This window comes from Xiphophorus maculatus, chromosome 13 (genome assembly GCF_002775205.1).
Source record: "Xiphophorus maculatus strain JP 163 A chromosome 13, X_maculatus-5.0-male, whole genome shotgun sequence".
Classification (NCBI taxonomy): domain Eukaryota; kingdom Metazoa; phylum Chordata; class Actinopteri; order Cyprinodontiformes; family Poeciliidae; genus Xiphophorus; species Xiphophorus maculatus.
Window position 1 is genome coordinate 21,961,093 of NC_036455.1, and position 24,704 is coordinate 21,985,796.

At 39.6% G+C, this 24,704-nt stretch overlaps 1 protein-coding gene across 1 annotated transcript in view; it reads left to right on the top strand.

Annotated features, from left to right (window-relative positions):
• cdk6 (cyclin dependent kinase 6) overlaps positions 1-18,428 on the top strand; it is a 40,362-nt gene extending 21,934 nt beyond the window's left edge. The window contains exons 5-8 of the mRNA XM_023345530.1: positions 8,642-8,751; positions 17,594-17,644; positions 17,783-17,918; positions 18,041-18,428. Of these exons, the coding sequence (XP_023201298.1) occupies positions 8,642-8,751; positions 17,594-17,644; positions 17,783-17,918; positions 18,041-18,193 (450 nt within the window). The 3' untranslated portion in view covers positions 18,194-18,428. The remainder of the gene's footprint in view (positions 1-8,641; positions 8,752-17,593; positions 17,645-17,782; positions 17,919-18,040) is intronic.
• The last annotated feature ends 6,276 nt before the right edge of the window (positions 18,429-24,704 follow it).

Consider the following 24,704-nt stretch of genomic DNA (forward strand, 5'->3'; position numbering starts at 1 on the left):
AGTGTTAGAAGGACCCAGTCAAAGGCCAGTGTGACTGAGCTTGAGTTATTTTGTGAGGACTGCCATAGATCACTGTCTCTAGGTGTGCAAAGCTGGTGGAGACATAAAAGACACAAAAGACTTAAAGCTGTAGCTGCAGCTAGAGGAAATGATTCATATTCACTCAGACGAGCTTACCAAAAATTCTCACCACACATTTCTGAATTTTAGTTGTAAAGAAAAGCATTTTCTCTCCACTTCATAACTGTGCACCACTTAGTTAGTCGGTCTCTTTAAAGGCTAATAAAATGCAATATTTGTGGTGGTAACGGGAAAAAGTTCAGAGGTGTCAATACTCTTAAAAGGGACTGACGGCTCTCTCTCTCTTTTTTTTTAACTTTGCAGAAACACATGTAGTGAGTTATGTTACACTTCTGTTCAGCAGCACACCCTCATGCACATATCATTTTTACAATTCCCTATAATGTATTCATTGGTCGCGGTGTCTGGGCCGTCCTCCAAGACAGTTGGGGCGTTGCGTTGGTGTGCATGCGCTGCGTGTGCACACGGTCACCTGGATGTTACAGCCCAGTCTGTACCAGCATCAGAAAGGGGAATAGGAGGAGAAAAAGAGAAAAAATTACAGCATATATCAGGAATTTTCCAGCTAATGATGTGCGGATGTGGTAGCACCGGGGAGAGAGAGCCACTTACTGTGCTGTCTTTGTTTCATTCGCTGAGGGCCCCGTGCTGCATTCCTGTAAGCTGTGCATACTTTGGCAACAGTTGCAGTGCTCCCCCTTTTTTTTTTTTTTTTCCTGTTTTACTGTATACAGTCTGTGTGCTGCTCTTGCACTTTTCCTTCTCATGCTCCCCCCAGCAGCCCCTGGTCTCCATCTATCCCCTCCACCACCCAGCCTCCATCTTATATTGTCAGTCTTTTTCCTGGCCTGGGGAGGCGACATTATTAGAGCTATTGATTGTCTTTTTTTGTTCTTTTTTTTGTACAGAACAAGTAAAAGTAAGTGAGGAAAGTGAGCGAGGGGATGAAATAATGGTGTTTACAGCATGGCTGACTGCTGGAGCTTCTGGCCTCTCTGGAGACACAACATCACAGCCTCTGTTCTGCCGTGCTCTGAATTCGGTTTTATACTTATTATTAGGACATCCGCTTTCCCTCTCTATGTAATGCCCGCATTCATGCTTTGTATCCTTCTGAGATTCAGAGAGGAAGGGTTTAATTAGTGATGGATCGCTTTCAGGAATGTTGTCATAAACCAGCTGAGGGGATAAGGAAAGGATCACGTTTCCTGAACTTGGCTTTCCTTTTAGGTAGGGATTGAAACTGATCATGATGTGGATTGGTTATTTTAACGTCTAGGACGTATAAAACACTTTCTGAGTGTGTGCGTGTGTGGGTCTGTGTCCAGTGGTGTTTTTTCATCCTTGGTTTCCTCAGGGGGAATGTAAACATGGGCCCCCTGCCAAACTCCACCAACCTCAGTGCTGTGGCCCAAAGCTTCAGTCATCCTAATCACATCAGGTCACTTAAAGGGTCCTTCTCAATAGATCTGAGCTTTGAGGGGGGATAATGTCATGGGGGTCAAAGTATGTGGCCTTCATCATTTTCAACAGCTGAAAATATTTTGGTAGCAATGATTTAATCCCACATTTTCTACTGTTTTATTTTTTGCTTAATTCAAATAAAAACATTTTTATTACCTTTTCAGCAACTATATATGTCAAGAATTGTAAGATAAAATAGTATTTTATTCCAGTGGGAACATTATTTCTTATCTTTACCTGCCACTCCATTGAAAAAATAGAGATATGTGAGACAGATTCTGACCTTGGACCAGGACAGTACAGTCCACTTTGTTTCTTATTTAGAACTTGAGCCTCAGGCCTTAACATAACTAATTAAAACATATCACATTTCTCAGTCTTTTTGTAAAAGTTTTTTTTTTTTAAATGAAAAAGCTTTTTTTAGGACTTACTTGTTAATTTGGTCATTAAATCTTTGCCACTTTTCAACTTCTACTGATCCTAATCTGAGCAGGACTGACCTCACAAAAGAGTCTTCAAAAGTTATGCAATTTATTTTCTTCCTTTGGTCTTTCTGCATGCAGATCAAAAGTCTTGACAAATCCAAAAGAAATTGAGGAGTACTTGAGTTGTTGCTACAATCCTTGATCCAAGGGAGTGTAGAAAATACATTGCAAAATGAATTTTTAAAAAAAAGGTCAGACTTTATTAAAGAAAAAAAAAAGGAAGTGCAGATTGTTATGTGCTAACGTTAATCTTCAAACACATGGTGCAAATAACTTTCATACACTTCCAGATACCACTTGGCAACGAAACACATTCATCCAGGCAAAAAGCAGGTGCTCTCCAAGTCACGTGCAAGCCCTCACACATAACACCAGCCAAACGCCCCTGCTCACTCACACTCATGTGTCCTATTGTCATACCAGCCCATTGTGCTTGCACGGGGCTCTTGTAGCAAAATCCCGGATGTTGCAAAGCAGGCAAACTTGGAGGTCTGGCCCTGGAGGTCTGGAGGTCCTGTGGGGCAGGAGAAGCCATTTCCTCTGTCATGGGGTGCGGGAATGAGAGAACAGCAGTGCAGGCTGTGGAAGATCGTCCTGGTGGTGAGCGGGAGGATGCTCTCAGCAGAAAGGAATTCACAGAATGTTGTCCTTTTAATCTGGAGTCAGCCCTCACACACTCTTTCTCTCAGTCTAACCTCTTTGCTGCTTTTTTATTTTTCTCACTTGCCTTCATTTGACCTCTCTTTAGCTTTCAGTTACCATGCCAAAGGGAGCAGGGACGTCTGACAGACAAAAAGGGAGACTACAGAATGCAAAGCAGCAGCCTCAAATGCAAAACACTTTAACTTTTCCTTTTTTAAGGCCGCCGCTCTCTGTGTCTATGACTCATCTAGAGCATGCTGTATGCAGGAGCCTGTATCCGCTTTCATGCAGCCAATACAAGGGAGGGAAAACGGGAGTGGGCAACGAAGGGATATGTGAAGCAGAACAGAGAACAAGAAGGGTGAGAAAGGGAGACTAAGGAAGTAGGAATGCAAGCGTGGTCGGAAGAAGAGGAGGGGAACGGACACACGCAGAAAAGGGAACATTGCAGTTGGGGAATGTCCTTTTCACTGTACCACAGATGTGTTGTTATAATCATCTCAGTGAAAACAGTTGTTAAGCTGTTTGTCTAGGCTATGACTCAGATTATTCACCTCTTGTGAGAATAATAGTTTGAGATACCTATTTGGACAGACTTAAGATTCTGGCACCCTACAGAGAGTATGAAGCTCTCTGTGTGATCATAATCCATTCATGGATATTATAAGCTCACCAGCTGTTCGGTGCTGGCTCTTTATGCATTTTGGTCTCACAGTATGTGTTTTACAGACTCAAAGGGAGTTTCACAGGAACAGTTAAAGGAGTAGATGCGTTTGGAAGATTGAGGATAGCTCAATCCTCCAAATTTGGGGAAAACGAATCAATAAACATCTTTTGAGGGGTTTGCTTTCATTTATTAAGTCTGAATATCTCTCAGACATCTGCGTGAGCAAATTTATAGAATTCAATTTTCTGATATGTGGCCCTCCAAAACAATTCATAACTAGCCCCTAAAGGGCTAAAAGCATGAATGGGAACACATTTTGCTTTAGAAACCACAGCTGCTGATCATCTCAGTTCCTCTGAGAGCTGAGGTGATGCAACATAGTGGTAAAGTTGCTTCTGTCTAAACTTGTCTTAAATGGGCTACTTTGCATACACAAATATTTATAAACATGCATGTAAAAAAAAAAACTTTTAAGCTGTTCAGGAGTTGCACATCATTATGGTTGTATTCTATTGTGGAAACAAGGTTCCTTCTTGCAGCAAACACAGTGATTGTTTGATTTTAGAAGTTTTATTATCTAAAACTCTAGCTGAAACAAATGGGGCATTGGGTTCAGGATGAACAGCTTATTAGGGAAGCTAAACCCAGCTGCTATGGTAAATTTGAGGTAGTTAATGGAAAATTTTTTGCTTCAAGAGAAGCAGATGAGTTGTAATCTGACGCTGGATTAAATCTTTTTGCATCTACTTTCCGTAGCCTCCCGTGCATGGGTTATATATATGCCTTAATCTGCACTTGTGGCTGTGTTTTCGAATAACTGTGAGGCGGATATACTCTGAGCTCTAGGTCTGTGGTTCTTCCTAGAAGGCTTTGTGTGTGCTCATATCAGAGCTGTCTTTTGACTCTGCTGGGTGTGAAATTAATGCAATGTGCTCGAGTCGTGTGCATTTGAGCTGCAGCTGCAAGAGTTTGCAGGAAGAAACTTATTTTTAAAATGCCAACCCACTCTTCTTACCACAGTAACATGCTGCCATGTTTTAGCTGGGAATTGTCTCATTATCTGCAATAACCCACTGATACAACAAGTTAGATCCTATGAGAAAACAAACAAAGGAACCAACTGGAGATAAACGGTAAAAGATAACATGTAAATGAGACTGTGTAGCTTGAACTGTGGTTTAACTTCATTCATGCTTTTCTTTGAGGTTTCATTGTTTAAAGATTCGTCAGTGACCCCTGCTATCAGTGTCTTCATTCTAGACTCGTGTCTTGTTTCTGGTCACATGGCCTACCCCCCACGCTGCATCTCAGCCAACTAGCCTCAACTTCCGCTCCGTTTCCAGTGAAGCAGGAAGCAGAGATGAAAGTATCACCATCTGCAAAATGCACCCTCTGGCTCTATTAATAGAGTCATTCAGTTTTTAAAAAAGTGTGACTGAATTTTTTTATTTTTTATTTTTTTACTCTGTTGGATCTCTGTTGACCATTGGACTCGTCAGCACGCAGTGTTCCGCGTCACTGCATTGCAAATGTTAAACACTTACTTTTTTGAACAATTTTTGGATAATTTTGATTTGCACAAATCTGATATTCCAAAGAAAAACAGTCCTGCTTCACATGACATATATGTGGCAGACTTAAATTTAACATAGGTATTTAAAACCTATTTGTAGTCTCCTATGTTTAGAAACAGTTTCTAAACTGTCATGCTAGACGACATGTTAGTTTTTGAATTTGCTTTCCCATCAAAGTAATAACTAAACAGTTTCTGGGAAGATGAAAAAGCTATTGATATTTTTTAAAAGAAAAGAAAACACAGATGATAACATTAAAGACAAATTGGAAAGTGGAAAGCTTATTTTAGTTAAGTAAAAACTGACTGCAATGAACACCAGCCATCTGTCCATCAAGGACAAAACCCCTACAAGCTAAGAAGAAACTTTTCTTTGAAATCTCAAACAAGGTGGCAGTAATAGATCAGCCAGTTTTCCCTTCTCCAGCAGTAATTAGAGTTGGGAGGTCACAAGCCAAAAATCTTACCATTTCTTTTTATCTTAGGTTATTGTACCAAAGCAAAAAATCATCACTTAATGGCTTGCACATACATCAATTATTTGTTTTTAGTAAAAATCAGATGAAAGTTAGGCACACATGCTATGATGCATAAAAAAGACAATACAAAAGCAGGGATGTGTGTGTTATAAATCATAAGTTCTATCAATTTAAGTTTTCCGTTAAGCAGTAAAAATATTGGAACCTAAATCTGTACAAAAAAAATATAATATTTCCAAAAGTTGTGATTGGTTTGGTAACTTTTAGATCCTCCCATTAATTAAGAGATTAGGACTGTGTTGGAGGGTGTGGTGGAGATGTTTGTTTGTCTAATTTCGGGTGCGATGACGAGCAGGTTTCATAAAATATTTTTGGACACTTTTTGAACTTGTGGTATCAGATAACTGGGTCATCGCATGGAGAAAAATAGAAGCTGCAGACCTCCCGTCTTTGGTTCCTTTGCCACATGTCTTTCCCCCCTTCCTGTCAGAGTACTTGGGGAGACAAAGGCCACTAGAGCTGAAAAAATATTCTAAAAAAGATTAAATTAACTTTTGTTTACAATTAAGTTGTTTGTAAATATTTGTTATTATGTTCTCAATGTTTTTGCAAATTATAAACAACATACATTTACCAAAGAAACAAGTCATAAACCACCTGTTGTCCTCCAAGGTTTTTTTTTTATTTTTATTTTTTATTTTTTGAGTATTATAGTTTTTGGCCTTTAAAAGGCTGTGACGGTGTCTGACAACACCCATCGTGGACAGACATCATGGTTGGATGCAATGACCTGTCAATCAGCTTAGGTGGCACCTGGGGTTTCTTAAAATGAAAAAAAAAAAAATCGAAAGGAAAGAAGAGTTCCCCCCTCTGAACCGTCACTGTTAGTTACCAAACAGAGATCTGTGATTTTTGCTGAAACATAATTGTATTAATTCTTGCAGGAACAAAAACAGCAAGATGTCCGTTCAGTCTTTCTGTTCTTAGACAGAAAGTCAGTACCTTCTTAAGCTAGTCTTATCAATGAGGTTTCTCACAAGGAGTCTGGGAACCAACATTTCTGGCTCGGATTGGCAGCATTGTAACTCTTCATTAGGATGTTGACAAAGACCTTCGGAACCTTGAAAATAGAGGAGCGCTCCATCGTTATCTCTAAACCCTCCCTAAGTTCCTGCAGCGTGAAAGTACCATGAGCTTCACATGAATCTTAACCACAGCTGCAAAACGTAAAGTGGATTTTTTTTCCCCCCAAAGTCATACAAACATTTAAAAAGAAACATTTTTACTAAAATTCCACTAGTGGTGTCTAATCAGGATCCAGAGATGGCCAGTGCTACCCTGGCAACCCCTCTAGCTCTTTGCCATTTGTCACAGGTCCACGATGTTATGATTGTTTGGGTTTCCATTTATTTTCAACCATAACTTGTGAAAACAATCCTGATGACTGAAGTCTATTTGTCCCTCATATCTTGGTGCGCTTCAACATGACCCAAACATTAACTTCTGTAAGAATACAGTTCTAAGTCGCCAAGCTATTTGGTGGTAGAGAATAGCTTGTCTCCACCAACTGAGTACATTATGTTTTTACCTTCAATCTCATTGCCAGCCGGTTTTATAAACAGATTGTCATCACTATGACACTCTGTAACCACAAAGCTACCTCACACTTTCAAAAGCTGACCATTACACCACTGCCACGGACTTGTTGGTTGTTCAGAGCTGTGTTACTGTAGTGGTACTTCAGTACCATGTGCAACCAAATGATTTAGTTATTTCTTCGAGCACCAGATATCTTGAGAGAATTTGGGTGTAAAGGATGTGAGTTTGAACTTTATTGACCACTTGAGATGCAAGACGTTCAGAGCAATTTTCAACTTAAAACAGCATGTTTTGTAGTTCGCTGTGTTTTTTGCTTTGCTTGACGTCGAAAAACCCCTTTTTGCCCCTGGGAAAGACATACACAATAATGCATTTTAAAGCAGTGTGTAACACCCACCTCTCCCAATGTGAATGCCTTTGTCCAAGAATGCCCAATGTACCAATTTGCAAATTTTAGATGCATCAATGCTCAAACACACCTGAATAAAATAGTCGAATCCCGTCACCAGCAGTCATTCAGCACTGTAGAGTCCTGGTAACTACCAGTTCATTTGAGGTGTGTTGGAGAAGAGATGCATCTAAAAGTTGCAGGATTATAGCTCTTGAGTACTTGGATTGGACCTTTACCTTAGATCTTTCAAAGATCAGATAGCAGGAAAGGAGAACTTTTCTGCTGTCGGTAAAAACATTGTGTTGAGAACCATCACGATGTTGGTTCGATGTAACACGATGTATTTACTGGTTTCTTAAATTGATTATGAAAAAGAAATCAATGCAGTGTGTTTTGAGATAGGATATTTAAAACTGTTGTTACCTCATGATATATATTCAAAAGAATTTAAGCGTGTGTGCTGATCTAAAACAGTCTAGAGTTTCGTCACGGATGAACAAAACCAGTCAGGTTAAAAGTATCCGGGTGACACTGCACACTTTTTTCTTACAAGCATTTGCCTCAGAGCTTAACATCCTGATAAGCACTCTCCAGTCCTTGAAGAGGGAAACTGCAGCCAAATGCTGTTGGAAAGAAACACTACAGAGTTTAGGAAAGCACCTGGAACCAGTCCACTCTCTTACCAGGGGTCACTGAGTTTTGTCTGGAGGCTTTCCCTACTGTAGCTGTTAACAGAGACAGAGGCTGCACACAGAATCACTCTGAGAGGTCCCAGGAGTTTCAGGGACAAATTTGGAAACCACGCTTAGTGTGAAGTGACACAAAATGGCTGCCGTTAGACTTCAGGTGCGTTCAGGAGGTATGGTGAAAAACAGGAAGAGCTTTTTTTTTTGTTTTTGCATGTTTTCTACTGCGTCTATCACATCAAGAATACATACATTCTGTCTGCATGTGATTTTTTTCTGTTTATAAATCAGCTTAAAGCATTGTGTGTAGCTGGTTGGCTGCTGTGAAAAATTTTAAAAAAAAACAGAGGCTTGTAAATCAGAGCTGGAGGCATGTCCTGCCAGATATGATTTCATGTGTTGCATAAGGCCAAGATGGAGGCAAAAGCTTTTAAGTGTGCTACCTCTGTGTGTATGTGTGTGAGCCCGCATCGACGATGACATTTACCTAATGCTGCTGGCAGTCGATCAGCGTTCAACTCTTTGTGCTCTTACAATGAAGGCTCAGTAGTTTTTTCTGCTGTTTGCGGTGCAGGTGGTGACGCTGTGGTACAGAGCTCCTGAAGTGCTGCTCCAGTCCAGTTACGCTACACCGGTGGACCTGTGGAGCGTTGGCTGCATCTTCGCTGAAATGTTCAGGAGGAGGTGAGGTGTGCACAGAAGCAAACACGGCCAACAAGCCTCACAATTTAGAAATGTCTGTTTAATCCGCCCAGTGTATGTAGTGTTGATATCTCTGATAGGCTCATGAGAGGATGAGCAGAAATTAAAATTACAAGAAGGAAAAAAAACTCAAGAGTGGGAGTGAAGGCACCAAACAGTGATTTTTTTGTATCAGTACCAAATTACACTGCATCGGTAGCTGCTATATTCAGCTTGTTTTTTAAAATACTTTAAGACTGTGTGAATCCAGCCAGTTTTATTCCAATATAATCACATGCTCCTTGGAAACTTGGTCAAGTGCCCATACTGGTTTTCAGTGCACAACCTGCCCCCGTTGAGTAAATTTTAGATCTACAGGTCCCAGAATACCGTGGGACCCATCGACATGGGAATACTTTCTGTAAAACGTGTTAAATGTCTAAGCACAACATTTTCTTAACCTCATCAAGTTCCACTGATGTGCAACAAAGATAAATAGGTAAGTACAAAAATAAACTAAAACTAAAATTTATAAAAACAGGATGATTTGAACAGAAATCCAATGTCTGGGAGCAGAGTGGCTGTCCTCCCATATCTCCTCTCGCCGTCCTGTGTTTTCCCTTTGTGACATACAGTAGGTGAACACTGTAGACTGATTGTCTCTATTTATTACTTAATGAGGTTGAGCATTAATTACATTGTTGAGGACCTAATATGTTATGTTACCTTTTAAAGTAGTTGTGTGGACCATGTTCGGACAACAAGCAAATGCAACGCAAATCAGATTTTTTTTCCCCATATTGAAGCCATATTTGACTTTTTAGTGATAGTCTAAACAGACCAAAGCCAAAATTTTCCTCCTTCCTTCCTGTCCCCCTTCAAAAAAATCCCAATTTGTGCTGCTTTCTATAAGTGGTACTAAATTGGATACATATCCAATAGTTTGGAAAGCAACTGGAGTCTCAGTAAAATTATTTTGTCCTACTTTTATGTCGTCACCATAGGACATGCCATAATTCTGCACAAGCAGAAGCTAGTCATGGTCAAACAACCCATTCTCACTCCCAACTCGTCATATATTGACGCATGGGACGGTCCGTCCTCGTCACATGTTGACGCGCAGGGTACCCCTTTCGCGTCAATATGTGACGCGAGGTGTTTTACACTATGCCTTACCGTAATTTTTGCCCAAAACCTAACCAAGTCGTTGGGTTTTGAAGGTTCGGCAGCGGTTACGAGAACCCTTCGCGTCAAAAATCCACGTAAAACATGTGACCTGCCCAAATCGTCAACATGTGACGCTGAAGGACCCTGCCCAAGTCGTCAACTTTTGATGCGAAGGGGGTACCCTTCGCGTCAATATGTGACGCATGGTCAGAAATTGTCCTAACTCGTCAATATATGACGAGTTGGGAGTGAGAATGTGTTGGGTCAAATACAGACGGAAACAATGGCTGAAAATTATCATTCTGATAATTCTGAACTTATGAAAGAAGTCTGTGTCACTGAAGCGCATCACATCACAATCCTACCACTCCTGGTTCCCATTGCTAACAGCTGTGCTTTCTTTTTTGACTAGTCTTCCTTTAGTCTTGTTGTAATCTCGTGACATTGTTGGCTGTCCTTGCTGAATAAAATCGATCCATAAATGGCAGCATCCATTATTACTTCCATAAACAATTCGCTGCTGTGTGACTCCAACGTTCTTCTTCTTCTGCAAGAATGCGGGTTGCTTTGTGGTTGTAAACCATTCACACAGAAGTCTGAATGCAGTAGCATTCCATTAGTAGTATGAACGACCACACAAAAATTTTTGATTTTTACCAAAAATTTGAATTGAGCATGAAGACCTGCTGTATGAGTGTAGCTTTAGTCTCACTAAAATAATTAGAAAAAACTTTAACCTGTGACTTAAATTCATTTATTCAGAAGAGGAAAAAAATCCTCTGTTACAGAATAATTGTTCAATAAAGCTGCTGGTGGCACAATTATTGTTTAATCTTGTATTGCTTTTAAAATGAATTCAAAAAACTCGAAAAGTAAAGTGTAAATACATGTAAAAATTGCATTTGTTAGAGTTCGTAAAAATGTTCTATTTCCCTGGGATATAAATACAAAATGACACAAAAGCCTATTTCTTTCAACCACTGGTCACAAGACTAGATGAGGACCCTTATTCATCTTGTCACCACCCACAATGAGCAGGATTGTAACAAAAATTAAAAAGAAATTCAATGAAGTTACAGAATACAGTAAGTAGTTACATCTTGGAGTCACTAAGTCTTCCTAGCAGGCATTAGGTGCCATCTGTGTGTTGTTTTTGGTGTGAGACTGGGAAAAAGACATTTACTTCCTACCATAACAGATATGTTGCTTTTTCTAATTTTTTCTGGGAATTAACCACACTTTAGGAGGGGAAAAATGTGGAAACACACCACATAACCACTGCAATGTATTGTAGAGGGAGGTCCTGTGATCCAGTGGGCCTTTTCCTCAATTACTAACCGTGGGAACCTCCTAGGAGTGTGTGACATTGTGGAGCCTTGAGAAGCAGTGGTAGGCTTCGTCTATCTGTAGTGTAATGGTCAAACCATTTCTCAGCCAACACAAATAATTTGCTTGACAAAAATAACCTTCCTCCAAAGTCGTCATGAATGTGGTCGGCACTATAGTTGTGGATTAGCTTGTGCAAAGACCCGTTGTGTTAAAAACTGACATGAAGGCTTGCTGGGCAGTCATGAGGATGTGATGACCTGCAGGATTGGAAATTGCTCAGAGAGATGTTGTACTCTGCTTTGGTTGCAATTTGGCTGCCACAATTTTTTGTTTTTTATTTTTTGCTTCATTTGGTAAAAAGTTTCAAATAATTTTCAGCCATTTAAGATTTTTTTTAAATCCCCGAAACAGTTTATGGAGCTTTATGAATGTAGACTCCAATTATAAGCAATCCCTTGGACAACATAGGCTGCATTTTAAAAGGCTAATGAATCATAGCATTACTAAAGCTAATGTTTTAGTCATAGTTTAAGTTATCTTTACAATCACTAACTGCACAGTGTTTATGTGTGTTCATTCTCCTGCTTTTGGAAAGTACCTCTTCTGAACCCAGAAGACCCAGAGTTTCCCTTAATAGCACTGACACATGATTACTTGATGTTTGCCTTCACGCATTGGTGGTTGTCTGTTTCCTTTCAGTTTGAAATTAATTTGAATGTCTTTGCTTATAATAAACTCTCACCCATAAGGCAAATTATCAACACACTACTTGTCTTACACATTTCTTTAAGAATAGACTTAATACTGATGGGCTAGTTGTAGCATTCCTAACTCAGAGGTCATGAGAAGGGTTCACATTTTAAATTTGCGTAAACTAGGATGTTTGGGAATTCTTTCCACTATCTCACTGGTTAGGCTTGGACATCTCAGCACTATATATAGTTGTTAAGTCTGTAGAATCAAAGATTTATTGATAATCATTAACAATTTTTAAAGTTTTATATATATATACTGTATATATCTTCTTTTTTTTTTTCAAAATATGTATCAGTATTGAAAGGGAACTTAAATGTCCACCTTGTATTATGTCGAGTCCAAGCCGTTTAACCCAAAAGTAGGAAGTGAAGAAAGTTTGAAATCTCTACAGGCTTCGTTCACTTTTGATTTTTAGCTTTAGATGGTCCAAACAAAGTTTTCACACAGTTTACACATTGAGTCATTTTGGGAATTTACTAAACCACTTATCATCACCTCAAATGACACCTGACAGATGTTTTTGAGCAATAGGCAATCACATTTCAGTTGGCTTATCAAACCATTACAGTAACACAGGCTGGCTGTTGTGGTTGAAGCATGCAAGTCAAGATTCTGGTTCTTGGTCTAGGTATTTCAGTTTGTGGTTTAACGAACTTCACACTGGGGGAGCACACTAATAACGGATTTGTTTTTACATTAGGAAAAATACACATGGACTTTTTTCATGTTGGAAAGAAAATGTTTAAATTTATAACATTTTATAACATAATCATAGAATAAAAACTGTTCTGTGCAAGCCTATGTAAAGAAAAGTGTGTAATCCAAAATAAAATGAGTTTGTTGGTCTATACTTGTGGGTGGGAGTATGTGTGTGTGTGTGTGTGTGTGTGTGTGTGTGTGTGTGTGTGTGTGTGTGTGTGTGTGTGTGTGTGTGTGTGTGTGTGTGTGTGTGTGTGTGTGTGTGTGTGTGTGTGTGTGTGTGTGTGTGTGTGTGTGTGTGTGTGCAATAGCAGATAAGAACTGTCGTTCTGGGGCAGGGCTTATTGCCAGGAGGAGCAGCCCTGCTTCCTTCCCCAACCGTCCTCTCACCCCATCATGCAAGCATGTGAAAGTTCATGAGCTCAAAAGGTCACACAGGGTTAAAACATTTTGTTTTCCCTTTCAAATCATACTTTTTTCCAGCTTTGCAAATTTACCTTAAGAGCCGAGGAGTAAAACTATTTGCCAGCCAAACTGCACCCACTCTCTTCTTCATTTGTTTTTTTTTTTCTTTTATAATTTTTTTTTGTATTTCTAACACCAAGAAAGTGAACAAACATAAGAGAACCACTTTATATGTAAAGGTAGACCCCCAGAAAGCTTTGTCATATCCAAATGGTTCCCAGTATGCCATTATGATGAGGATAAATGTGTATTCACTTAAATAGAAATTCCACTTAGATTTGCTGACATACTTAAATAAACTCCTATTTGGATTGAATTGTCTGTAGCTTGGCACTGTTTTACATTTGAGAATTAGAAGTGAGAGTTTGATCTTTATTATAAATTCTACGTGTAATCTATAAAATGTTCACACACTTGCTAATATCAGTATATTAGTATGAGAAATCTGGTGACTTGAAACAATAATGTTTTGACAACACCCCTATTAACTTGCGGTTTTGGTGACATTACCCACAGAGTGTGCAACGGAGATAAATGACAGACTGCAAAGCAGATGTTTCTGTCAGACATTTTAAGTTGGCGTCACAACAAATTATTATTGGCTCCTTAAAAATCTTTCAAATGAAATTGCAAATAACACAAATTGTGTCGTCTGTTTAGCAGCGTACATACCAAATTAAAGCACTGAAAAATGCTGGATAAGCGATAAGATCTTACTGTCATCTCAAAACCTTTCAAAACTGTATCAGTTCATCACTCTGCACAGCACCAAAGTAAATCCAACTGTTCAGTGCAGTATTGTGCAGAAATTATGTTCACTGGATAATTTTTCCTGTTGAACCAAGGCAAGAATAATTTCCCCTTCCAAGTAGCACTTCAAATATCTGCTGCAATCCATAAAGCATATACAAATGTCTTTTACTGTTTCTTTAAAAATGTCCTTTTCTATATGGAGCTCTTGTAGAAACAAACAGACATTGTCTGAATCTGTTGGAAATTCCTCCTTGACAGCAGGTAGTAGACTGTGTGTGTCATCTAGGCTAGGGTTTCCTTTTGTCTGTCAGTTTTGACAGAGAAAGCTGTTAAAAGCTTTGCTGTGTATTTGTAAATGTGGGCGTCTTCATATTTTGGCACCTGACCAGTTTTTCTTTGAGCTGGAAGGTGAGGCAGAGTCCTTTGATGACCATAAACGCAAATACAACTCTCTTTTAGTGATAAAGATGGCTTTTTAAAAGGACACCTGTCGGAGATTAAAGGACACCTGGAAGAAGGGATGAAAGAAAGCAAAGGGAAGATTTAGGGGAAAGTGGAGAAAAGACAAAGATGAGGAAACACAGCAACTCATATTAGCTTGCACCCAAACTGTGTTTAAAGGTTATAAGTCAAATGTCTCTGGAGCTACATTTTATAAATTCCATGTTTTGTTTAAAGTTTGCATGGGTTGCAGTCTAGGTTTAGAGCATTCGTGTTCTTCGTTATCTCATGTTACAGAAAAGCCCAAACCTTTACAAGGACTCAATATCTTTAAATTTTCCCCATTGCTATTTTCTTTTATCTTCTTTCCAAACATCCAAACATGCCTTTGTGGAAAAAAAAAAAGTAAACAACTACATACCATCATAAGAATACAATGTGTGGAAATTTAAGCAAATATTATACAAGTCTGCATCTGCATGGCAAGGATGGTTTCTGACTCATATTTCAAGAGAATAAGGGAGAGAACGTCTGCTTGTTGACATTCCACAAATCGTAAAGCCTGAACGTGGTGTGTTAATGGTCTGGGAGAGGCCCTACATCCTTGTTGACTTTCTCACAGCTTGAGACTCGATTGATAAATCCTCTGCAGAGCACAGTCATGTGCACGTCCACACAGATTGACAAGAAGGAATCAACCAAAGCTTGCGCAGCACTTGCTGGTCCATGCAGTCAAAGCGGAATATGCATTTTCTCTAAAAAATAATAATAAATAAATAAATAAAATGCATTTCTGTCTATTTCGCCCTCAGACAGATTGACGCTCTTACGTGCAAACATGTGCACACATTCCAGAGGTTGCCTCAGTGGAATGTGGGACAGTGCCGAAATGGCACTAAAGGAAGCGTGACTCAGCTGCCTGTCCCAACCTCGTGTCGCCCTTCGACTTACTCATGCATTTGTATGCGAATGTGAGGTGCACTTTGCAAACGTTTGAGAGGACTCTAGTCCCATTGCTTGACTTAGCATTTTCGCAGCCTGTGTATCTGTATTTTATTGAAAATGTGTAGATGCACAGTTGCGTCAAACTCTTGACTCTGCACATGCCAGTGGTCAAACTTAGGTGAGCTATTCCCACTTATCCTCCACCGCAAACCAACAAAGCGCTCTAGGTTTAAAAATGGACCTCTTGGAATTATCAGCCCTACTTGTTTTGGCATGATAACTTGCTGTAGGTGATTTCTTTTTTTTTTTTTTGCAACTGTCAGAAACTGGTTTGGTCTGATCTTAAAATGCGTATCAAAAGCTTTATTCAAAAGACTTCATGTGGGGCATTTTGTCCTTGCAGTGGTTCAGCAGCAAAAAAACATTTGTTGATTAAAAAAAAGAAAGAAAAAAAAGGCCTACCTTTAAAATCACATAATTAAAATTAAATCTCATGCCAGATTTTATCTTCTAAGCTAGAGCTTAGAGGCTGCTTTCATTGTACAGTTTTGGGTGAAAAATATCTCGGGCTTTGATTGTGTAGGAAAGTGTGGGTGTTCAGCTATGCAAAGCTTCCTGCAAGTGGGAAAACACAGGAAAGTACAAGGTGGCTGGCAGGTTACTGCTGACTTTGCTCAAGTGAGGTACACTTGAACAGTACTCAGGCCAAAAGGGAAAATACATGACCAGCACCTTGCAAAAATATTCATAATCCATGAACTTTATTTACCTAATTAGCAAATGTTCTACAGTTAGCTTTCATCTTAGTATATCAACAGTACTTCTGGAACGGCCTCAGAGGTTTGTTGGAGAATAATAATGATCAAAAAGAATCTGAACAAGAAATGGAAGGAAGTTTGGATCCGGTTCTTGAAGTATTCTAAAAGAATACTTAGGACTCAACATCTCAAAGAGATCTGTTCAACCTGCTCTTCAAAAATGAAAAGATTATGGAAACTGGGCAAGACGTGTTTTTATCCGTAGAGCAACTACTAGTTGTGCACAAATCTATTTTCAATCAAAAATAAATCCATTGTTGTAAGAAAAAGACTATATAAAGTGCTGTATGCATTTTGACACAAAGCACACATGAGACTAAGCAAATTAATGGAAGGAGGTTTGTTCCAACAAAAATCTTAGTTTTTGACCAGTGTGGAAAAACAATGTCTCTGGAAGAAAACTAAAATTTGCACATCATCTTCAACACACCTCCCTTGATAGGACATGGTGGCGGCAGCATCGCGCCACGCTACTTTCGAAAGCAGAGAGAGAGAAGTTGGTCGGAGATGTTGGAAAGATGGATGGAGCTAAAAACCTGTGGAATTCTGGAATTGGAAGAAAACCTGTTGGTGGTTGCAGTAGAATGGCTGTTTTCATTTGCAAAAGATTTTCTTTGCGCTTCACGGTCATGCCCCACTTTGCACTTTTTTATCATAATGTTTTATTAAACTAAAGAGATTTGTAGCTGTTAAATGAAAATTTGTGAAAATGTTCCTTCTGTGCAAATATTTTCAAAAATGCTGTGTGCATATTAACCTGGGTTTTTGTGGAGACTTATCGTTGTGTAGTGAAAGTTTTTTACTTTGACATTTTTTCTGCACTTCAGTAATTCAGAAATGTCCGATTTCCCCCGCTATGCCTTGAGATTTGAGGTGAATAGGTTCATTGAAGCCCTTCTCCTTCCTTCCCTTTCAGAGAAACTTGAACAGGAAAGTCTCATTTCCATGGCTCTTTCGGCATTACAATAATCCAACTTTTCTTCCATAAGCGTTTCAGTCCCAATTGCCTACTCACATTGATGAAGCAGGGAGCCAAAGCTGACGCATGTAGGAGCTAAACAGGCTTTTTCTATCCTGCGAGGCGACTGGTCGGCTTGTGCTGATGATGACTACTGGAATTTGTGCGAGTGCCAGGCCCGAGCCGTGACCGCCCACGGGTATCCGAAGACTGCCCAAAGCCACAGGAACCACCAGCAGTCCTGCTACTGCTCCCCTCCCTCTTTTCATCCTGGTTCCCTCCTTCCTGTCTTTAGTGGTCTTACCAATGCTGCTCCACAGTTCTGACAACATGTGGACTTCAAACGTTCACATCAGCCTCTCACATTCCTATTGCCTTGAGTCAAAAACTTGTATATGAGTTCTGTTCACCTACAGCAGAAGTTTGGACTCTGAGGCTCGTATCTGCAGAGAATTGGTTGCAATGTCATACAGATGGCAGCGAAACTGACTTGTTCTTTTTATTCCCTTCCTAGACCCCTTTTTCGAGGAAACTCTGACGTAGATCAGCTGGGAAAGATCTTTGAGTAAGTTTGAGTATAATTTACTTCAAAATAAGACAACAAAAACCTTCTCAGGACAATGGATTGTGCATAAAAGTCTGTTACTGACACAAATGCAAAAAAAAAAAAAGCTTATTACTCATAATCTTTATTGTTTGACAGTGTTGTTGGAGTACCTTCACCAGATGACTGGCCTCAAGAAGTGGCCTTACCACAGAGTGCCTTCACACCCCGACCCCCAAAACCAATAGAAGACTTGGTGCCAGACATGGATGAGGACGGACGAGGCCTGTTAATGGTAGGTAAAATTAATTTCTCTTCAAATCATAAGAATGTTTCTGACTACTAACTATTCCTTCTTGTCTTTTTTTTGTTTTTGTTTTTACTTTCTTTTTTTTCAATTTTCTCCAACCTCTGTAGCAATTTCTCACCTTCAACCCCTCCAGGAGGATATCTGCCTTCTCTGCGTTGACTCACCCCTACTTTCAAAGCGTGGACAGTAACAGCAGGAGTCTGTACGCTACCCATTCAATCCCCAGCAACAAACCCACTATTGAGGAGAGGACAGCCTGATAGTCCTCCTTACACCTGCAACTATCCCAAACAGTGACTATAAGAAGTATTTTTGTACCCATTTTGTATTTCTGGGTGTTTAGCAACCGAAAACAATTAATTAAGCTTTTTGACACTTACCAGTGGAAGACGGTCTTTAAGATGCCCCTTGCATAAACGTTAGCCTTTTATGCTAACAGACTGAATCTTTGTGCAGCACCTTCATTCTGTCATAATACATTTGATTTGGACTCCAGCATTGTTTTATTTTATTTTTTTTAGCTGGCTAGTTTTAGACCGCTTGAAGATCCTCCTTTTGCCTTGGGTTGTAAGGTTTCTTCTGGAGTTGTATTTAATTCCTTTTTGATCCTAACAAATCCTAAGCATTCTGTTAAAAAAAAAGTTATTTCAAAATAGTGTTTCCAGCACCTGGGTATGCATAAGTTAGCATCCCAAAAAGTTGACATCTTTGCTGTCCTCTTTTATCTTTACCTTACTTTTAATTTCCAGTAAGACAGCGAAGGTTCTTTAGTTTGCAGAAGCTCCTTTGTAGATGCCGGTATATTTAATTTAAGAAACGTGAGCCTGATTCCCACAGCCAACAGCGATGGCTTCAATCAGATGTACAACCTTATTTAGGGTCATTCTATGCAGAGATTTTGACATGTACATGTCCTTGTTAGAAATTGGTATTTTTGTGATGTAAAATGGGAAACCATGTTAAATCATTCAAAAACATGACATTTATTCTGTGCAATCCAATGGATAAGTCGCTCAAACTCTTAAACTAATCTAACTTTATTGATGCACACTTTGATTAACTTTCATCAGCCAGTCTTCTTTGGTAGGAGTGCATCAGTATCCCACAAATTAACTTGGCAGTACCTGCCCTTTTTTGCTTGCTAAATCCTTTAAAGAACATTGAAAGAACAGAAGACAGAAATCTTCTTTTATTATTATTCTTTGAATGTATCCTTGGATTCACCGTGATGCTGAAAAATATCAAAACTGCTTAAATTGAACCTAAACATGCTTTCACAAACCTTCAGTTTAAGGCTGAGGACATTTATGCAACAAGATCATTGCAGCTTTTTAGGCCCGAGCAGCAAAGCGCTGCGAAGGCCTATTGTATCTGTACTGTTTATTATTATTATTATTATTACGATTCTTCCCACCTCTTCGTGTGCCTTTTTGGGGGCTTTATCATATTCAAAAACTCACCAAACTTGGCGGTCGCAACTAGAAAATTTAAAAATTTTGAATTTTAAGGTCGTCGCAAAAATCGCAAAAAAAATTGCTGAACGGCGGCAACTAGCAATTTTCTGTTGACACAATGGTATGAACGTACTTCATCGTAGAGACATGAAATTTGGTACACTTGTAGAGCTCACCAAAAGACTCAGAACTTACATTTAATGTTATAAGCCAACTATCACAGAAAGTCGGCCATTTTGTATTGAACGTCCATTTTTTACCTCGATTTTGACGTTTACAGCCTTCGTATTTGATCGAACTCCTCCTAGGGATTTCGATTGATCGACTTCAAACTCGGTCAGTCTGATCATAAGGCATGTTTGATTTAAAGTTATCAAATTGGTGAGTTTTGGAGCATGTTGAAGGGGGGTTAGCAGGGGTCAAAGTTCACCTACTCGCCATGAAACACGAAACTCTTATATTTCCTATATAAAAACACATAGAGGGACCAAACTTTCATTGATTGATCGGCATCGGGTGCCCTACAATACCCTATGGTGAAATGATGACATCACTTAGGCCACGCCCCCTGAGAACAGGAAGTGTCATGTTTTACTGTGAACGGTCGCTATCTTAGCCCTTTGACCTAATCAACATGAAACTGTGTCCAGAGACAGAAGACATGTTGGTGTGTTGTGGATTCCAACCCTGACCGGCTTTGACATAGCAGGTGGGCGTGGCGGCGTGGCGAAGTGACCTGTAACGCCGTTGCCATACGTTTGGCTCTGAATTCCACAATTTCGGGCCCAGCTGCTCCAAACTCACTAGGATGGATCCTTATCCACCCACCGACAGGAATTCATAACAAAATGTGGTGGGCGTGGCCTAATTTCTCTATAGCGACCCCTAGAGTATTTTAAATGAACAGCCCTAAGCCATGCTTTAACCTAGAATTACGAAACTTGGTACACATGTGTATCTTGTCAGGACGTACAAAAAAGTCTATTACAGCCATGGTCGAAACCCAACAGGAAGTCGGCCATTTTAGATTGAAGTTCATTTGACCTCGATTTTGACGTTTACAGCCTTTGCATTTGATCGAACTCCTCCTAGGGATTTCGATTGATCGGCTTCAAACTCGGTCAGTCTGATCATAAGGCATGTCTGATTTAAAGTTATCAAATTGGTGACTGTCTGAGATTGCTGAAGGGGGGTTACCAGGGGTCAAAGTTCACCTACTCGCCATGAAACACGAAACTCTTATATATCCTGCACAGAAACTCACAGAGACACCAAACTTTCAGTTATTGATCATCAATAGGTGTCCTAAAATACCCTGTGGTGAAATGATGACATCACTTAGGCCACGCCCCCTGAGAACAGGAAATGTCATGTTTTACTGTGAACGGTCGCTATCTTAGCCCTTTGACCTCATCAACATGAAACTGTGTCCAGAGACAGAAGACATGTTGGTGTGTTGTGGATTCAAGCCCTGACCGGCTGCGATGAAGCAGCTGGGTGCGGCGGCATGGCGAAGTGACCTGTAACGCCGATGCCATACGTTTGCTTCTAGATTCCACATGTTTCGACCGAGCTGAACCAAACTTGGCTTGAGTGATGCTGGTGTGATACCTGAAAATTCTATGTCATCAGATTATGACGTCATCTAAGCCCCGCCCCCTCAGAACAGGAAGTGCTATTTTTTTCCTTGGAAACTTTCATCTATGGCTCTCTTGACCTAATCAAGGTGATTCTGTGTTGGATGACAGATAGGAAGTTGGTCTCGCTTGCTTTAAAGTGCCAAGAGTTTTCAATGGCGGCAACGCCGTTCGTATACGTTTGCCTCTACATTCCACATATTTTGACCGAGCTGCATCAAACTTGGCCTGAGTGATCCTGGAGGCTTGCCCGTCAATCCTAAATCATCACATTATGACGTCATCTAAGCCCCGCCCCCTCGGAACCGGAAGTGCCGTTTTTTTCCTTGGAAAGCTCTGTTTATGGCTCTCTTGACCTAATCAAGGTGATTCTGTGTTGGATGACAGATAGGAAGTTGGTCTCGCTTGCTTTAAAGTGCCAAGAGTTTTCAATGGCGGCAACGCCGTTCCTATACGTTTGCCTCTACATTCCACATATTTTGACCGAGCTGCATCAAACTTGGCCTGAGTGATCCTGGAGGCTTGCCCGTCAATCCTACGTCATCACATTATGACGTCATCTAAGCCCCGCCCCCTCGGAACCGGAAGTGCCGTTTTTTTCCTTGGAAAGCTCTGTTTATGGCTCTCTTGACCTAATCAAGGTAATTTGGATGATGAGCTCTGTCAATGCTCGCTTCTGGCTGAACCGTGTGGGCGTGGCCAAACGGCGAACATCAGTCCCTCGCCATATGCATACGTTTGGCTCTTATTCACGCATAGATCATCCGATTGGCGCCAAACTGGATATGTATGACCTTTGTTCTGCTCTAAAGAGCCCAACGGGTTTGAGATGTAATTTGGGGAAAATGCACGACAGCTTCTGCAGCGGCTAGCGGGCGGCAGTGCTGGAAACTGCGGCAGAGCTTCTGCGGTGGGGAGCGGGCTGCGGCTCTGGAAAACGCGCGAGAGCTTCTGCGGTGGCCGGAACCCCCGCGGTGGCCAATAGGCCGGAGCGGCGCTTGCTGCGAGGGCCGCCCGAGGCTGCTTGCAGCTTTAATTTTTTTTTATTTTTTACTCTTCTTCCGCTGATGTTTTCACTTGACTTATGCAAGATAAATTTCACATTTTACATTACAAAACAACATTTTATCAGGGGTTTTGAGAGCCAGTGTGTCTGTATGTCAAAAAGCTTAATTAACTGCAGTTTTACGTGTCATATAAATGTAAAATATAATGGAATGATGGGAGGAAAATACTTTTTATAATCGATGTATAACACTCCTGAAAGTAATCATAAAAAAAAAAACAAGATAGCAAGAAGGCATGAAAGCAGATCATGCCCTTGAACCATGCACAAAAGCTGCCCTCCCGAGAACCAATGGATGTTAATTGCTGCTTTTAGGTTGTGAAATGTTATCTAACAATGCAAATACAGGCCTGCATCTTATATCGACTCCTAGTCGAGATGCCGGACTAGATTTAGAGACTGAAGCTTCTTTATAACCAGTGTTTAGACTTTTCAGACTGTCCTCCTGTCTGGAGGGCCAGACAGGGTCCAAAGAGGACAGCGTGGATCTTACCTGCCTTCATGCTCACTGTGGAAGTGTGCCATAAGAGGATGAACAATGGGAGTGCACTTGCAAATACTCAAACCAAGCATGCTCATGTACCTATAAAGTCACAAGGAATCACAAGCCAGCATTTCACTGCCATGTTCCTCGTCATTCTAATGTTAACTTTAATATTGCTGCCATCTTGTGGACACCTAGAGTAACTGCAGACAAACCAGTAGCGGGATTCTAATGGTTGCTGCGCTCTTCAAGAACTCAATGGGCTGATCATAACGGTGCTGAGACAATGAAAACTGATCCTGCCACTTACTTTAAGACTTTTGAATGACTCTTTCTCCGCCACTGTGGGATTTTATCATTATAAATTTCACTTATTTACAATCTAAATGATAGTGTAATGCACAGGCTTGCTTTCTGTGGATAAAGACCCACCAGCACTATTCATTATGAACCATTTGGCAAAGTGTTATCGAAAAATATTCTGTATTTAATTTTAATTTTATTGACAAGTCTTATATGCTTTTTACTGGATTTTATGTATTTCTTTTTAGAGTTTTTCTTAATAAGCTGGGCATACGGTATTCTTACACCAAGTGCACCAACTCTGCTCAGAGTTTGTGCAAGGAATGTGTAGAAACTAGGTATTGGTACTGTACAGTGTATTTAGCTAGGTGCAACAACAGAAGCAGTTGATAAAGCACATAGATATGTCAGAAAAGTGGCTAGATGTACGTTGAGTAGGCAAAGGTCTGTGGAAAGTTGTATGATGAGAGCATTTTGTTTCTTGAAATTGTGGGGTTGAATCAATGGATCTCCTTTGCTGTGGACTGGTCGTGGCTATGAATCTTACAGTAGTGTTAATGATCAGATGATAAACACATTTTTATTTACAGTTTTTGCTTTTACATTAATGTGCCGTTTTATTGCAATTCCATTTTTTTTTTTTTTTATTATGGGGTTTTTTTTTTGTTTGTTTTTGTAAATGATCAAGGAAAAGGCAACTTATGCAGAGCTGTATTTTTGTATTTTGTAGTTCTTGCAGAACAGTAACAATTTAACACTGGTTGGTTTATGTTTTTTCTAACAGGTAGTGCTACTAGCACACACAAACACACACATTTTTCAACTCTCTCAGGATTTTTCTGGATGTCCAAACCTCTTGGGCACAGTTTGCACATCTCTTGGCTTACTACGTGACCACATAACGATTTCTTCAGGTTTTCAGGTTTCCTATCAAGCTGTCTCATAATGGTGTTTTTGATTATAGTCTACTGTTAATACTATTTATCCATTATGTTACTGTAGTCGTTTCTGTTTGAAATAGACTGTTATTACCAGCAACATGTATTTGCTGAAAGGCAAGCATAACAGATCTGCTTAACTAAACACTGTGTTCATTTTCTATTTGATAGCAAGATTTCTGATGTTAAGTGCTCCATAATAAAGCTGCATCATTATAAAGCTATAATTACTTTAGAAATAGTGTTTTATAATTGAACTAATGACAGTTTTGGTCATCAAAGTTCACGCAATCATTCTAATCATGTAACACATTTAAATCTCATGTCAACTGTTCATGTTTAAAAGCAGTTTAACAGTTTCAAAACAAGGAATATGGAATACATAAATACATTATATCAGTCAGATTGGCATAATGTATGAATGCATTGGTGTCATAATATGGTGTTGCACCAGCTGAATAAAATGCAGAATTTTGCAAATGTTTGTTGGATTTGTCTATGAATGTGGTTCAATAAATCATCATAATGCCCTTTTCATTATTACTTTTTAGTTGTATACTGTATTTAGTATAATAGTTTAGTTTGTGTTTAGTTTATTATTATTATTATTATTATTATTATTATTATTATTATTATTATTATTATTATTATTATTATTATTATTATTATTATTATTACTGGGGGTTTAAGTCTCTTGGGGGACTGCCTGCTAGCCTGGGGGAGGTTGACAGCAACTTTGCTCTAGTAAAGGTTAAATTTAGTAATACTGTTGTATAATTATAACGTATAATTTTTCATTTGTTGCATAACAAAGTTTGTAAAAAAAAAAAAAGAAAAAACTATAACCCCCAGAAGGCGGCAGTATTGCCTCGACACTGATTAATGTGAT